The 16,544-nt window shown below is 41.6% G+C and overlaps 1 protein-coding gene across 1 annotated transcript in view; it reads right to left on the reverse strand.

Moving 5' to 3' along the window:
• hs3st3l (heparan sulfate (glucosamine) 3-O-sulfotransferase 3-like) overlaps nucleotides 1–7,423 on the reverse strand; it is a 156,945-nt gene extending 149,522 nt beyond the window's left edge. Inside the window, exon 1 of the mRNA XM_059948842.1 lies at nucleotides 6,903–7,423. Coding sequence (XP_059804825.1) covers nucleotides 6,903–7,423 — 521 coding nt within the window. The remainder of the gene's footprint in view (nucleotides 1–6,902) is intronic.
• Between the last annotated feature and the right edge of the window lie 9,121 nt (nucleotides 7,424–16,544).

The following is a 16,544-nucleotide window of genomic DNA, read 5'->3' on the forward strand; positions in this document are numbered from 1 at the left end:
CCTATTGATAAGTCGACCCTGCACTACAACGCGCTTGCAAATGCTGAACGGATTAGTTATTCTCCTTAGCAACCACAGGAAGTATATGATGTGTCCATTCACCTAATCCCTTCCCAACATGTAGGGACTAAAACATTATTTTCAGGTAAAGCAGTGATATTCCACATTTCAGTCAGGTGTAGATTGTTTGGTGTTCATTGGTCCTCTACTTCAGAGAACCCAAATCATTTTAAAATGTTGTGTAACACCTTGTCTGTTGGTTTAGTTCTCAATCTCACTCCCACATTGACCAGCTTCCTGCACTGTATTTCTTCAGTTTGAAGTACAGGTGTTCCCCCCCACTTTACAAAGGTAAAGCGTTCCTATGAAACTTTTCTTAAGCCAAAATGGCATAAAGTGAAGAATCATTAATTTATACGAGAAAAACTTTTATAAAAGTGAAAATCCTCTTTATAATGCGAAAACAGGTTACTAATGTAGGTCTTTTGTAAAAGCAAAGTGGCGTAAAGCGAACATTCATAAAGCAGGGGACACCTGTATTGCATCTCGTCTTCCATCTAGACACAATGCAACTTTTTAAAATCACCACAGAATATAACTGTTTCAGTAACTTGCTTCCTCTATTTATATCAGAACTGGTCAGAGCTGTTACAGGATATCTAACTGTCCTGTTTTTCCTGCCATTCCCTACAGCATATATTTCTATATTTCACATGCTCTGTAGTTCATTTACTCTCTTTTAAACCATAATACTAATAGTAATGGGCATTCGTTAGTCTCGAGAGACCATGAATTTGCGCCTTGGAAAGTTTCCACGGCGCAGGCCTGGGCAGGGTTGTATGGGAGCTGCCCATGCTGCAAGTCTCCCCTCTCCATGCCACTAACATTGTCCAAGGGAAGGGCAAGAGCCGATACAGCTCGGCACTGGTGTCGTCGCAGAGCAATATGTGGTTAAGTGCCTTGGTCAAGGACACGACACGCTACCTTAGCTGAGGCTCGAACTAGTGACCTTCAGATCACTAGAGCAACGCCTTAACCACTTGGCCACGCACCAACACAAACCATAACCTATGGACTAAGCAGCTTCATCACAACATCACCAGCACAATAAACTTAACGCCATCCTTTCCCTTTGTTCTGTCCATCCTTTCTGCAACTGAAATTATACTTGTTTCCCCCAGTTTTAATGAAGGGTCTCACACCTGAGAAGTTAACCCTCATTCTCTTTCCACAGATGCATCCTGACCTGAGGAACGTTTCCAAGATTCCTTGCTTTTATTTCAGATCTCTAAAATCAGGAGGATTTTAAAAATAATTTCATTCCATATTGTATTCAAGGTAACTGAGGGTTAGAAACATAGAAAACCTACAGCACAATACAGACCCTTCAACCCACAGTGCTTTGCTGAACTTTAGAAATTACTAGGGTTACCCATGGCCCTCTATTTTTCTAATTGTTAATGTCTAGTTGTTATTGTCCTTGGAAATGTATTCCAAAGGTGATGCACCATCAATAACTCACACTGAGACGTAAGGCGAGATATCGGCTTTTATTGACGGGAAGAAGGAACCAGGAGTGAGTGTCCATCATACTATGTCCTGGAGACTGAGGCCGAGCGTCAGGCCTCAGATCTCCTTTATACAGGGGCCTGTGGGAGGAGCCACAGGAGCAGTCAGCAGGGGGCGTGTCCCAACAGGCACATAGTTCACCACAAAAGGTCTTCAAATTCTATTGGTTGTCCAACCTAAATGGTGTCAGGCTGACTATTTCTAAGTGGTTCTCCACTACATTTTAAAGTTCACCATTCTAATGAGCGTCGGAACATCAGTTTTCCAGTTGGCACTTCCTGAAGCACTGTTTCCCAGATGGGATGTCCCAACCAGTATCCAGTTCCTGAAAAACTCCATCATTTGAAAAGCTGCTATATTTGTGCATGATGGGTAAGAGTGCTGTCCCGATAAAAAGAAGTATGCTGTAAGGATTGTTGCTGTCTACGTTACACAGCTTTGCATCCTCCAACCTTAACAGCTTTATTTAAATTCATTCCTATGCTGGCATCACTGTGCCGAGTTTCCATTCCTAACTGCATTAATAAGGTAGTGGCACGTCTTCTTCGATCACTCCAGCTTTTCTGCCTGGGATGGTTTCACAAGCTACTTGAAAATGCAATTGAGAATCAGCTACAGGATGAGAGTCATGTATAGTTCGGACAGCAAAAGCAGTTAATTTCCTTCCTTGGACATTAGAAGTAAACAACAATCTGACAACATTTCAGTTCACAGAACAAATTTTCAAATTCAGTGTAAACACCCTACTTAAGATAGACCTATCAATGCTTGGAATATACTGGACAAAGTCCAAATCAGGTCATTAATATTGCATGACCATTGCTGGCTGGGATATCTAGACTTATTGTGGATCAGATTACTTCTGCATTTAAAGGTACCCAATGTACCCAATTAGATGCACCTTGACTATGTTAAAATACAGTGATATCTGGAGAACATGGCACCATCCATGGCCCAAACACCAGAAGAAAGAGCACATTTTTAATTTCCACACCATTAAAGATGGGTAGTGTTTAATAAGATATTAACACAATATCCCAGTAGAGTTGCCCATAATATTGATCGTATATTAAACCGTGACAGTTCATAAATTTGTAAATACTGTGGCCTTTTAAATACAAATGAGCAGAATTAAGTTATGCATGTTAAAGAGCATGCCCTCTTCTCACTGTTACCATCAGGAAGGAGGTACAGAAGCCTAAAGGCACATACTCAGCGATTCAGGAACAGCTTCTTCCCCTCTGCCATCCAATTCCTAAATGGACATTGAACCCATGAACACCACCTCACTTTAAAAAAATATTATTTTTGTTTTTGCACTATTTTTAATTTAACTATTTTAAAACATATAATTACTGATATTAATTTACTTATTTTTTCTATATTATCATGTACTGCTGCTGCTAAGTTAATAAATTTCACGACATATGCCAGTGGTGTTAAACCTGATTCTGAAAGTTTTGTATGCTCCTTTGTATTTACAAGTATGTACTGTACTCCAGACTATTAGCAGTTATTACCAAAATAATAGCATTGTAGGTTAGAAAAGAAATATACTTCATCAAATCAGTTCAGCCAAAAATAAGCCAGTGTTAGACAACATTATTATATATTAAAAAAGTATGGAAAATGAAATATTCTTATCAGGCCTAGTTTAGTTCTCCTCTGTTTTCCTACCTGGCATATACTGGGCTCATGACTTTTCGGTAATTAACTGCTCATTGTTTGTGTCAAGGGTTTCATTAGCTCTCTGTGCATGGCATATGGCACTAAAATGCTCAACAAAGTCACCTACTACTGACGTGACACATGCCCACTGAGTCCTCACCACACATCAGAGCAAAGTGCCAAAAACCTGTGCTCCAGGCCTCTGCCAGCCCTCCTCCACAGGCCTGTGGCTAAGAGCAGCCTGCAACTGGCCCAGAGAGATTCCACTACTGACTTCAATCACCACCCCACAAAGCTGTTCTTGAAGTCTACTCTCTACAAAACTATTGGGCTTTTTAAAATCATGAAGCAAGAACCATTGCATAACAGTTCTTAATTAATAAAAATAGATAGCTATAACATGGGCACATTTGATCATTTGTCAGTAAATAAATTGGAGTTGAATTGTATTAATGTATGTGGGAGGTTTTTTTTTATCCAAAGCTTTTTTTCAGCTCACAGAGCATGCAATAAAAATACAAGTCGCTGCAAGTACATATGCACAGTAATTCTTACAACTGGACACAATTTTACTTTGCAAAGTACTATCCAGTATCAAATGCTGTGCTAGGTGGGTTCATCTTTGAAAGGAAACCAAACAAGACCTTTTTTGGTTTAACCTGGACAAACATTTGCAGTTTGTCAGGTCAGGATTCAAGCTGGGACTGATTAAACACTTATTGGATGCCATTCCAGTAAAATGCAAAAACTTTAAACCTTTTCTGTAAACCTTCCTGTACATACGAGACACCGGCAGGTGGCGCCGCAGTGTGCGCTTTCAACTTGCGAAGGAAGCCCGAAAACACACATTCAGAGATGTCTCACAACGTAAACCGCGCAGTTCGCGGACCTCCCCTCCCAGTCAACGCGTAGCTCCGACTTACAATCGGCTATACACGCAAATGAGAACATATGCACATGATGGTTGCGTGAAGAAACCATTAACATGTAGCAGAGGGTGACGGTCTGTCTTTTCAAATATTAATCAGCACTTTCCTTAAATCTGAGATCGGCGAATATAAGTAGACCTCAGGGGGACTGGACTTCACGCCAAGTAATGCACAGTGATTGATATAGATACTAAAAGACCCATCTCCAGCCTGATCTCAGTGAAATTCCCAGAGCCCGGGTGTACTCCATTAAGTACAAACCCCGTCCTTTTAAAACGGCGAAGTGATTTTTAAAAGACCATTTATTATAAGGTGCGGGTTAAAGATGCTGATTGACACATTATTGCAAACACGTATTATTTCCGATCAGCATTGATCGGGAGTGGTGTACCGTAACATGGGGCAGACCATTGGAACATTAAACTTCATTAGCCCGTGCTTTTTACTTTTAATAGGCGAAGCGAGCGTGTACTCTTCGGGATACGTCCTGCATATAAAAGCCTCCCTTTTATTTGGGTTTACCCAAGTTTTGATAAGTTCCTTCTGCTGACTGTACACACGCTGCTGTTTAGGGACGCGTGCACTCCTATACAAATGGTTGGCAAATGACTGGCCTAGGCTCCGTCGGAGTCGCTCCTTCTCTGTAGCAAGGAGGAAGTAAGAGAGGGGAGAGTAGTTCGCCAGAGAGTTAGTTAAATTTCCGACAATCTACACAAAAGCTGAATAGGAATGGGGAATTGGGCAGGCTGGGAGAGGCGGGGACTGAGGGAAGCACAGGTGAGCGGAACGGCCAGTTCCCATTTGATTCTATGTAAACTCCAAACAAGAACGGGACAACTCCATTTTAGTTATCCAATAATAAATATCTCGGAGATTTTTAGCTCCTAACTCAGCAGCAGTCCTCGCATCTGTTATTCCAGTGGGTGGGAGGGGGGCGTCAGGTAGAATTCAGCGAGGCAGAAGTCCGCGATAGAGCCGGGGATATACCGGCCGAAACCACCTTCAGTTACGAGAGTTGCTGAAATAATCCGACATACAAACTGTTCTAAAGGAATTGTAACAGTGTTAAGGAGGGGAAGAGAGAGACAGAGGGGGAGGAGGGGAGAGAGAGTGGGGGAGGGGAAGAGGGATAGTTGTAGATGGGCATTTTAATTTGGTACTACGTCGTGAGGCAGAAAGATAGAGAAATAAATACCGTATGGACATATCGATCAGCATAGTAAATTATGACACAGTAATGGTTAGAGATTATTTACAGGAGCAGCTAATAATGCGATATGATAAATAGACAAATAAAGACGAATGGGCCCGGATAATGATTTTGAATGGTGGTGTGAGCCGGCGGATAAATTATATTTAAATACAAGTTACGCCTTGCTCGGAGGAGTAGAATGCGTTGACTTTCCGTGTATCGTTTCCCCCATCTCCCACCGAGTCACTGAACCCAGCTCGGGGTAAAGCGAGTGCCGCAGCTCTGTAGTCACCTCTTCCGTCAGTGAGGCATCCGGAGGATCTGCTCTGGGGAATCAGTCGCCCTGGGATAGTAGGCTGGAGGGGAGGGGGAGATGGGGGACAGGGCTGGGACGGCACAGCCGGAGACCCTTTGCAATTGTAATCGGGCCCCTTGAGTAAGTGTCAGAGGAGAATCAAGAGAGCCGAAGCAGGGGTGCAGAGAAATAGTAAGGGTGGGGCCGACGGGATCCTCCCCGGCTTTCGGCTTGCACCTGACGGGCTGAACGGCCGAACTTTATGCGCCGTAGTAACAAAAAAAGTGACTCCTCGAGGAGGGGGTGTTAGCGCTCCCACCCTGGCGGAGGGGGAAATCAGAGACCTCGTGTGAGGAGGGAGCTGAAGGATAAATGTCCACATCAGGGAGGTGTAGTTAGTGACCCCGTATGTGGCGGGTAGTTTATCAACGGTTCAATAGTTTAATACCAGAGAATGCACCAGGAGAGGAAGGGGTACTTTATGTTGGGGAAACGATGAGGTGAGGGGTTAAATCAGTGGGAAGGGTTTGTGGGGTGAAGGAATCTGAGGGTGGAGTGAGATGCCGGATCAGGCGAAGGAGTGGAGGTCAGGCCCTCACTTCGAGGGTTAGGGGTGAATCAGTGATTCCGGGTTGATGGAGGGCCAGGAACCCTCCGGTGCGGGTGGATGTGTCGAGGATAACATGATCAAGGATAAGACCCGGACTGAGGGTGAAGGAGTGAATCAAGCAGGTGAAGGGATGGAGAGAGAGAGAGAGGGTATGAGTATCAGGGCCCTCGGCGAGAAAGTAAATCCGTGACCGCGGAGGTGGGCGAAGGGTGAATCAGGGTGGTGGGAAAGGCAGTGGTCGCTGAACCCAGGGTAAGGTCTGGAGGAACAGGTGGTGGGGGAGGGGAGATGATGCCAGAACTTCTGTCTGAAGGTGGGAGGCGTGGGTTGACAATGAGACCCCCATCAGGGAGTGGAGTCCGTGACCTCAAGGCTGGTGGTGATCCCGGAAGGAGGGTGGGGTGTAGAGGATCAGGTGATGGAGAAGAGTAAGGGGTCAGGGTTAGGACCTCGCTCTGAGGCTGGAGTGCGGGGCCAGGTGAGGGTGGGAAATCGGGGTCTGAGAGTGAGGGGAGGAGTGTCTCAGGGATCGACCTTTCCTAGCATGCAAAAACATCTCTCCATCCCAAACCGAGATCCCTCCATTCGCCTTTCCCGCCTCTCCCTCCCTTCTTCTCTCCCCTCCCGTGGGCACCTTACCTGTACCACTGCAGCCCCTTGGCGTAGTGCCTGTCGAAGAAGTGCGGCTCGGCGCCCAGCGCCCTGACGGCCGGGTGCAGCCGCATGAACTCGAGCAAGGCGCGGGTGCCTCCCTTCTTCACGCCGATGATGAGAGCCTCGGGCAGCCGCCGGAGAGCGCACCACCAGCGGCCGCCCGCCCTCGCCGTGCCGTTGAGCGGTCGGACCGCCGCCGCCGCCACACGTCCCGCCTCGGGTGCCCCGCTGCCCTGCTGAGGCTCGGCGCCGTCCACGGCTACCGGCGTATACGATCCGGACGAGGGCTCCTCGTCCGCCGGCTGCGCCGTGACCGTCCTCCTCGGCCGCCCCTGCCGGCTCAAGCCGGGCTCCAGCGGGATGGAGTCACAACAGCCTGCCAGCAGGTAGAAGCAGAAAAGCGAGAGGGTGAAAAGGGAGAGCATGGCCAAGAGTTTGTGCAGGAGCCTGCCGAGCCGGGCACCACAAGTAGACGGGCTGCGTTGGTGGAAGGTCCTACATGCCATTCCTCTGGGCCATTCCCATCTTCACCCATCCTCCGGCATGAGTGCCTCTTCTCCGCCGCTCTCAGCACCAGTCCATTGCCTGCCGCCACCAAACTCTTCAGTGATCCTCAAACCATCAATACAACTTTGTTTCCCACCCTTGCTTTACACCCCGTGTGGGAGCAGTGTGTCTCTGTGTGTGTTTGTGTCAGTGCCTATGTATGTGTTTTCTCCAACAAGCCGTCTGCTGTGTCTAACTCCCTCTCTCCCCGTCCTGCTTCATTCCAGCTCTCCCCTTCTCCCCATCCCTGGCTCCCGGCACTTTTCATTCATTGATTCATTCATTCATTCCGGCAGGACAAACTCCGAACCAGCTGGACCAGCGCACGGGCAATTTCTATTGGCCCAGACTGGAGTTGTGGGCGCGTTTATGTAAATCTATCGGATTCTAATTGGACTGGATTTGAAAGGGGGCGGGCTTTCGTTACATAATTATATCGAGGAAGCCGGGTCTTGAAATTTGTATTACTTGCGCAGAGGCGAAGTGATTCATTCTATCTATACAGCTGAAGTCAATCTGGTTGACCAGTAGATGTTGTGATTCACTACACTGGCTTGATTATAATTATATAGATTGTATCGTGCTGTAGCAAAATGCTGGTGTTTTAAAAAAAACTTTCTGTCATGTGCTGCGATAGTCAGTGTCAAATCCAGCTTCAAATAGATCCGGTGTGAATATAAGAACGAGGACTGCGTCAACGCCTAACTTCAAACATCGATTAAAATTAAGATTCTTGCAAAGCATGGCAATTTAAATGCGTGCCAAGCAAAGGACAATCTGCCAAGTGTTGCTTAGGGCTAATGAAAACTAATCCAATTTTTAATCTTCTATAAGAATAGTAAGGGACGTGGGTATCAGGCCGATAAACCAAGTTGAGATACAAATCATTCAGGATCTAACTGGTGCAGACTCAGGGGACTGGAGGGTCTGCTTTTGGTTCCTGTATAGGCACACGTTTACCGAGCTGTGGCTTCCTTCAAAGCAATGTCACTGCTGAAGATTATGGGCCGAGGTCCCACTCCCGTACTATAAATGCTGAGTGCAGGATTTTGAATGTCACTCTTTCGGAGGAAGTGTTGATAGTTGGATGTTCTCTCGAATGGATGTAAAAGATTTCATGGCACTCTGCGTATGTATTCGTCACTCAACATTAATAAACAAGTGAACTTGGGGAACGTACGTACAAATGGGCTGGTCGATTTCTCACATTATAAATAAGTATCTGACTATAATACCCCATAACTTACTACCCGTTACGGCGCTGCCGTTTTCTTCATTGCTGTTTCCATAACATTTTTTTTGGACCAGTCAGGATATTAGCCCTGAGCGGAACCTCCGAACCTGGAGGACTGGTGGACCACTCTTAGTCTGGCCTCGACCCTTTGACCTGTTTGGCAAGGTGACCCTACCGAGAGTCAAAGTACAAGGCCCTTCGAGTCATTCAGACACGCAAGCCTCTAAACCCTTCGTCCCCTTAATACCATATAAAGTGTGATATCAATGCACAATTTTATTAATTCAACCATATTTTAATAAACATAGGTAGTTTTCTCCCATTGACTTTTGATAGAAAGACATACAGCCGAAATTTATGTTACTATGTGTGTAACAAACTACTTACTGACGTTATCCCTGATTAGATTAACCGATTTTAAGTCATGCAATTCCTTCATATTGTGGACTGCCCCATGAGAAGACAGTTTTTTTTTCTATTCACACTAACAGATTCTTTATTCTCCCTGAAGCAGATTACTCTTTCAATCTTCAGTACTCAGGGGGTTATAAGTATGACTTCAGGACCTTGCCAGCCATAGATCTCCCATAGTATTCATTATTCGTGTTTTTGGAAGAACAGAATTGTTTGTCCTGCTCTGCATAATGTTTACCACATTTTATTGTACTGCCCACTCATGTTTCCAGACCAGGCATCACAGCCGGGAATGGAAGCACCGATGTCTTTGAATGGAAAAGTAGTGGATATCAGGAGTAAAGTCCTCCCAGTCATTGAGCACATCTGTATGAAATGCTGTAGTAGGAAAGCAGCATCCATTCCCAGAGACCCCCACCTCCCAGGCCATGGTCTCTTCTTGCTACTGCCAGCAGGTAGAAGGTACAGGAGCCTCAGGACTTTCACCACCAGGTTCATGAACAGTTGCTACCCCTCAACTTTCAGACTCTTGAATAAAAGGGGACAACTACACTCACTTGCCCCATCATTGAAATGTCCCCTCAACCAATGATATCACTTTAAGGACTCGTTATCTCATTATCTCATATTCTTCTTACTTATTGCACAGTTTTTTGTCTTCTGCACTCACACGAGACATTATGTCCAGTTCTCTGAGCAATATTTAATTTAGCAGACAGGATCCAAATGGAGGAGATTATAGAGCACAAATTAGTTGGTTGTCCTGAGATTATTTCACTTAGCTTCAATGCAGATGTTTCTATTTAGAAACCAATGAAAAGGTTAAAGTTCAGGGGATTTTCCCACTGGGTGTGACTGCTGTTGAAGCAGGTACTAATTGTAGAGGTGCCAGTCCCACATACACATCCCGGCCATCCGCACCGTTAAGGATATTCATCTGGATGATCTACTTTATTGAAGGGAAAACCAATAACCTGCTGCATATCCCATTTGTTTCCTTGTTTTCCCATAAGGACCATTACAGAGATGATTTACTACTTGAGAAAAGGCCAAGGTCCATCCAGTTCACCTCTTGCCATCTTAATAATGATAAAATTGCCGGTGACTAATCCCAGCTGCCAGTCTCAGTCTATTCATCTTCAGCAGACCCAGAAATTGCATGAGCAATGTTGGAGATCTTTAGTTTCCATGGGTACAAAATTAACTTTCACCATCCCAAGCATGCCACACCAGCTAGTTATCATGTAACAAATTATTCATCTGTATTTTCCAAAATATTGTTTTTTCAACAATATTAATTTGAATTTGTATTAATCACTACTAAGTTCTTCCTCCATGTTCCCTGGGGGCATCTGTCTCAGCTTCCCTTAGTATTCCTTTTGCAAGAAGTGGGAATATCTGCATTTCAATGGACATGTTTGAATTGTTTCTCTTACCTTTCATTGTCCTTAAAAAATTGACAAGACCAATTAGAAACTCATAATTGACAGACTCATTTAAGAAATTACAGGCTGTCACATCTGATTGAAATAATCACAATGCTGAGTTCATTGCATGGATCCTGCAGCAAGAGACCTGTATTGAGGAACTCCATTATCCAGTCAACAATATTGGTGAATAGCCAGAGCTTTTAAAAGTTATATTCTATTGTGCTACATTTAAATAGACAGATGCAGGATAGAATAAAGTAGATATACTACATCTCTCTGATTAATTTGTGGTTAGGTTGTGGAAAGCCAGCTTCTGTACTTCACTGCCAACTGGTGAAGTTTTGAATCCATAGCATACGGTAGGCATCCATGCATTGATCAGGTTGACAAAGATGAGCACTTTACACATTTTATGTCAATTACAATGCTTGCATTGGCAGCTACACTTCAATCACCTCAGAACTATGTTCTGGAATTTCTTTCCTAAATCTCTACATCTCTCCCTATAAAACACTGCTTTAAAACTATCTGTTTAAAGGAGATTTTAGTCTCTTGCATAATACCTCTGCAGGTTTGATGTCAATTAAGACCAATGTAGTCCATTTTGAAAAGTTAAGTGTGACTAGTAAAATGCAGGTTGTAATTGTGAAGAACTACTTATCAAATTCACAGCACACTATTGCCCCAGAACAGTAGAGACAAGGTTGATTTTGAAGACAGATGCTCTCTGGGTGGAGATTGTCTCTTCTCTCTATACTCCTGTACCTACTACCCAATAGTAGCAGTGAAAGAGAGCATAGCCTGGATGGTAGTGGCCTTGAAAATGGATGCTACATTCTTGTGACAGTGCTCATTGTAAATAAGTTCAGTGATGGGGAGGGGGGGGAGATTTGGAAAAACACGCAGTGACGGGAAGGGGGTGATTTGTAAATTCACTCACTGATGCAGAGGGGAAGATTTGTAAATTCACTCAGTGATGGGCAGGGACTTGTAAAGGTACTCAGTGATGGGGAGGGATTTGTAAATGTGCACAGAGATGGGGAGGATTTGTAAATTCACTCAGTGATGGGGAGGGATTTGTAAATGGGCTCAGAGATCAGGAGGGATTTGTAAATTCACTCAGTGATGGGGAGGGATTTGTTAATTCATTCAGTGATGGGGTGGGATTTGTAAATTCGCTCAGTGATGGGGGGATTTGTAAATTCACTCAGTGATGGGGGGATTTGTAAATGAGCTCAGTGATGGGGAGGAATTTGTAAATTCACTCAGTGATGGGGAGGGGTGATTTGTAAATTCACTCAGTGATGTGGGGATTTGTAAATTCACTCAGTGATGGGGAGGGATCTGTAAATGCGCTCAGAGATGGGGAGGGATTTGAAAATGCGCTCAGTGATGGGGAAGGATTTGAAAATTCACACAGTGATGGGGAGGGACTTGTAAATTCACTCAGTACTAGGGAGAGATTTGTAAATTCACTTAGCGATAAGGGGGGATTAGTATATTTACATAGTGATTGGGAGGGATTTGTAAATTAACTCAGTGTTGGGATGGGATTTGTAAATTCACTCTGTGATGGGGAGTGATTTGTAAATTCACTCAGTGATGGGGAGTAGGATTTGCAAATTCACTCAGAGATGGAGGGGGATTTGTAAGTTCACTCAGTGATGGGGAGGAATCTGTAAATGTGCTCAGTGATGGGGAGGGATTTGTAAATTCACTCGGTGATGGGGAGAGATTTGCAAATTCACTCAGAGATGGGGAGGGATTTGTAAGTTCACTCAGTGAAGGGGAGGGATTTGTAAATTCACTCAGTGATGGAGAGGGATTTGTAAATTCACTCAGTGATGGGGAGGGATTCGCAAATTCTTTCTTTTTCAATCTTTTTATTGAATTTCATATATAAAAAAACATAACATAATAATGAATAGGTTATAAATGCATAAGACTTGAAATTGAATTAATAGTAGGATAACAATATCCTATTAAAATATCAACAGAAAAACAAAATACATTATCAATCAAGTCTATAATAATTATATGAGAAAAATAAGAATAATCGTCAAAAGAAAAAGAAAAAAAATGTAAAAATACAAGCAAAAAATATATATTAAGAAAAAAAACACTAAACTAAACTAACATGGGCAATAATAACAGTTTATTTGTATATGATAGTGCCAAAAACTCCGGAACTCCATACCAGAACAAGAATAGACAGAGAGAAGGTCTGGAAGAGGTCAAATTAATTCATATGAAAATGTCGAATGAACGGTCCCCAAGTTTCTTCAAATTTAACTGATGAGTCAAAAATAGTGCTTCTAATTTTTTCCAAGCTCAGATAAGACATAGTTTGAGAGAGCCACTGAAATGTGGTAGGAGGATTTACTTCTTTCCAATTTTGTAATATAGACCTTCTGGCCATTAATGTTACAAAAGCAATCATTCATCTAATTGAAGGGGAAAACTGATTACCATCCTCATTTGGTATACCAAAAATTGCAGTAATAAAATGAGGTTGTAAATCGATATTCCAAATTGAGGAAATGGGAGCAAATATGTCCTTCCAATAATTATATAAGGTGGGACATGACCAAAACATATGGGTCAATGAACTAACATCTGAATGACATCTGTCACATTGAGGGTTAATATGAGAGTAGAATCGAGCAAGTTTATCTTTAGACATAGGAGCTCTATGTACAATTTTAAATTGTATTAACGCATGTTTAGCACATATAGAAGAAGAATTAACCATTTGTAAAAATTTTTCCCATTTTTCTTTTGATATATTATATTGAAGTTCTTTTTCCCATTCTTGTTTAATTCTACCTGATATTTCTGGTTGTATCTTCATAATCATATTATAAATAAAAGCCACTAATCCCTTCTGATAGGGATTTAAGGTAAAAATCATACCTAAAAAGTCCATTGAGGTTGAATTGGGGAAGGATGGTAGAATTTTAGGTAAAAAAAATTCTAATTTGTAGATATCTAAAAAAGTTAGATTTAGGTAACTCAAATTTGTTGGAAAGTTGGTAGAAAGACATCAAACTACCTTCAAAGAAGAGATCACGAAAGCATTTTATACCTTTCCTTTTCCATATGCTAAAAGCTTGATCTGTCAAAGAAGGTTTGAAAAAAAAATTAAGTAAAATAGGGCTATCAAGAACAAAGTTTTTCAGAGTAAAAAATTTACGAAATTGAAACCAAATTCGTAATGTATGTTTGACAACAGGGTTGGATATCTGTTTATTGAATTTAACTAAATCGGCAGAAAGAGAAGAATCCAGAACAGAGAATAGAGAATATCCCTGTGCCTCATTGCATTCTAAATTTACCCACTGTGGGCACAATGGTGAATCCAAATCTGATTTCCAATAAATTAAGTTACGAATATTATTCGCCCAATAGTAAAATCTAAAGTTAGGTAAAGCTAAACCACCATCTTTTTTAGATTTTTGTAATTGCCTTTTACTTAACCTGGGGTTTTTATTTTGCCACACAAATGAGGAAATTTTTGAGGCAATGTTAGGAATAAAAATTGGTAAAGCTTGAAATAAATATAAAAATTTCGGTAGAATCATCATTTTAATAGCATTAATCCAACCAACTAATGATAAGGATAAGGGAGACCATCTTGTAGTAAGTTGTTGAATTTGATAAAGCATAGGTAAAAAATTCAATGTAAATAAATCTTTATATTTCTTGGTAATTTTTATACCTAAATAGATAAAGTTATCATCAACAACTTTCAATGGTATCTTTTCATTCAATAAAGTTTGTGCGTTTAAAGGGAATAAATCACTCTTATCCAAGTTTAGTTTATAACCAGAAAAACTACCAAATTGAACCAACAAGGATAAAATAGCGGGAATAGACCTGTCAGGATCAGAAATATATAACAACAAGTCATCAGCATAAAGTGATAACTTGTATAATTTCTCATTGCAGGTAATACCAAAAATATTAGGAGATTCACGAATAGCAATGGCTAAAGGTTCTAATGCAATATTAAACAATAAAGGACTTAAGGGACAACCTTGTCTCGTACCACAAGATAATTGAAAAAAAGAAGATCTGTAATTATTTGTAAGAACAGAAGCAACAGGTTTATGATATATTAGTTTGATCCATGATATAAAATTAGGACTAAAATTAAAATATCTCAAAGTGTTAAATAAGTATGCCCATTCAACTCTATCAAAAGCTTTTTCAGCATCTAGTGAAATAACACATTCTGGAATTGTGGGTGATGAAGTATAAATTATATTAATTAATTTTCCAATATTAAAAAAGGAATACCGATTCCTTATAAAACCAGTTTGGTCTTCTGAAATAATCTGTGATAGTACCTTTTCTAACCTAATAGCTAAAATTTTTGTAAGAATCTTAGAGTCTACATTTAATAGTGATATAGGGTGATAAGATGCACATAGAGTGGGATCCTTATCTTTTTTAAGAATTAGAGAGATAGTAGCTTCATAAAAAGACTGAGGTAATCTCTTCTTAACAAATGCATCATTAAAAATTTCACATAACCAAGGGGAAAGCAAAGAAGAAAAAGTTTTAAAAAATTCTATAATATAACCATCAGGACCAGGAGCTTTCCCTGAATTCATTGATGAGATGGCCTCTCCTATTTCGGCCAAAGAGATAGGAGCATCGAACAAGCTACGATCTTCATCTGTCAGTTTGGGAATATTCAAATTGTTAAAAAAGTTATCCATCATGGACAGATCGCCATCAAATTCTGACTGATATAAAGATTTATAAAAATCTTGAAAAGTGTTATTGATTTCTTTACGATCAGTAGTCAGATTGCCGTCTTGTTTACGAATTTTAATAATTTGTTGCTTAGTCGAGATAGCTTTTAATTGGTTAGCTAACAATTTGCCAGTTCGATCACTATGAATATAAAATTGAGCCCTGGTCCTAATTAATTGATTCTCAATTGAAGAAGTTAATAATAAGCTATACTCCATTTGAAGCTCAACTCTCTTCTTACGAAGTTCTTTGGTTGGAGTCACGGAATAAATCTTATCAATTTCTTTAATTTTATCCACTAATAAAGCAATAGAGGGATTCGCAAATTAGCTCACTGATCTGGGGGATTTGTAAATTCACTCAGTGATGGGGAGGAATTTGTGAACTCACTCAATGTTGGAGTGGGATTTGTAAATTCACTCTATGATGGGGAGGGATTTGTAAATTCACTCAGTGATGGGGAGGGATTTGTAAATGTGCTCGGTATTGGGAGGGATTTGTAAATTCACTCAGTGATGGGGAGTGGGATTTGTAAATTAACAGTGTTGAGGAGGGATTTGTAAATTCGCTCGGTATTGGGAGGGATTTGTCAATTCACTCAGTGATGGGGAAGGATGTGTAAGTTCACTCAGTGATGGAGAGGGATTTGTAAATGCGCTTAGTGATGGGGAGGGATTTGTAAGTGCATTCAGTGATGGGATGGGATTTGTAAATTCACTCTGTGATGGGGAGGGATTTGTAAGTGCATTCAGTGATGGGATGGGATTTGTAAATTCACTCTGTGATGGGGAGGGATTTGTAAATTCACTCAGAGGTGGAGAGGGATTTGCAAAAGCGTTCAGTGAAGGGGAGGGATTTGTAAATTCACTCAGTGATGGAAAGGGATTTGTAAATTCACTCAGTGATGGGGAGGGATTTGTAAATGCGCTTAGTGATGGGGAGGGATTTGTAAATTCACACAGTGATGGGGAGGGATTTGTAAATTAACTCAGTGTTGAGGAGGGATTTGTAAATTCGCTCGGTATTGGGAGGGATTTGTCAATTCACTCAGTGATGGGGAAGGATGTGTAAGTTCACTCAGTGAAGGAGATGGATTTGTAAATTAGCTCACTGATCTGGGGGAATTGTAAATTCACTCTGTGATGGGGAGTAGGATTTGTAAATGTGCTCAGAGATAGGGAAGGATTAGTAATAGCGCTCAGTGACAGGTAGGGATAGGTAAATTAACTCAGTGATGGGGAG

The sequence above is a fragment of the Hypanus sabinus genome, chromosome 23 (assembly GCF_030144855.1).
Source record: "Hypanus sabinus isolate sHypSab1 chromosome 23, sHypSab1.hap1, whole genome shotgun sequence".
Classification (NCBI taxonomy): Eukaryota; Metazoa; Chordata; class Chondrichthyes; order Myliobatiformes; family Dasyatidae; genus Hypanus; species Hypanus sabinus.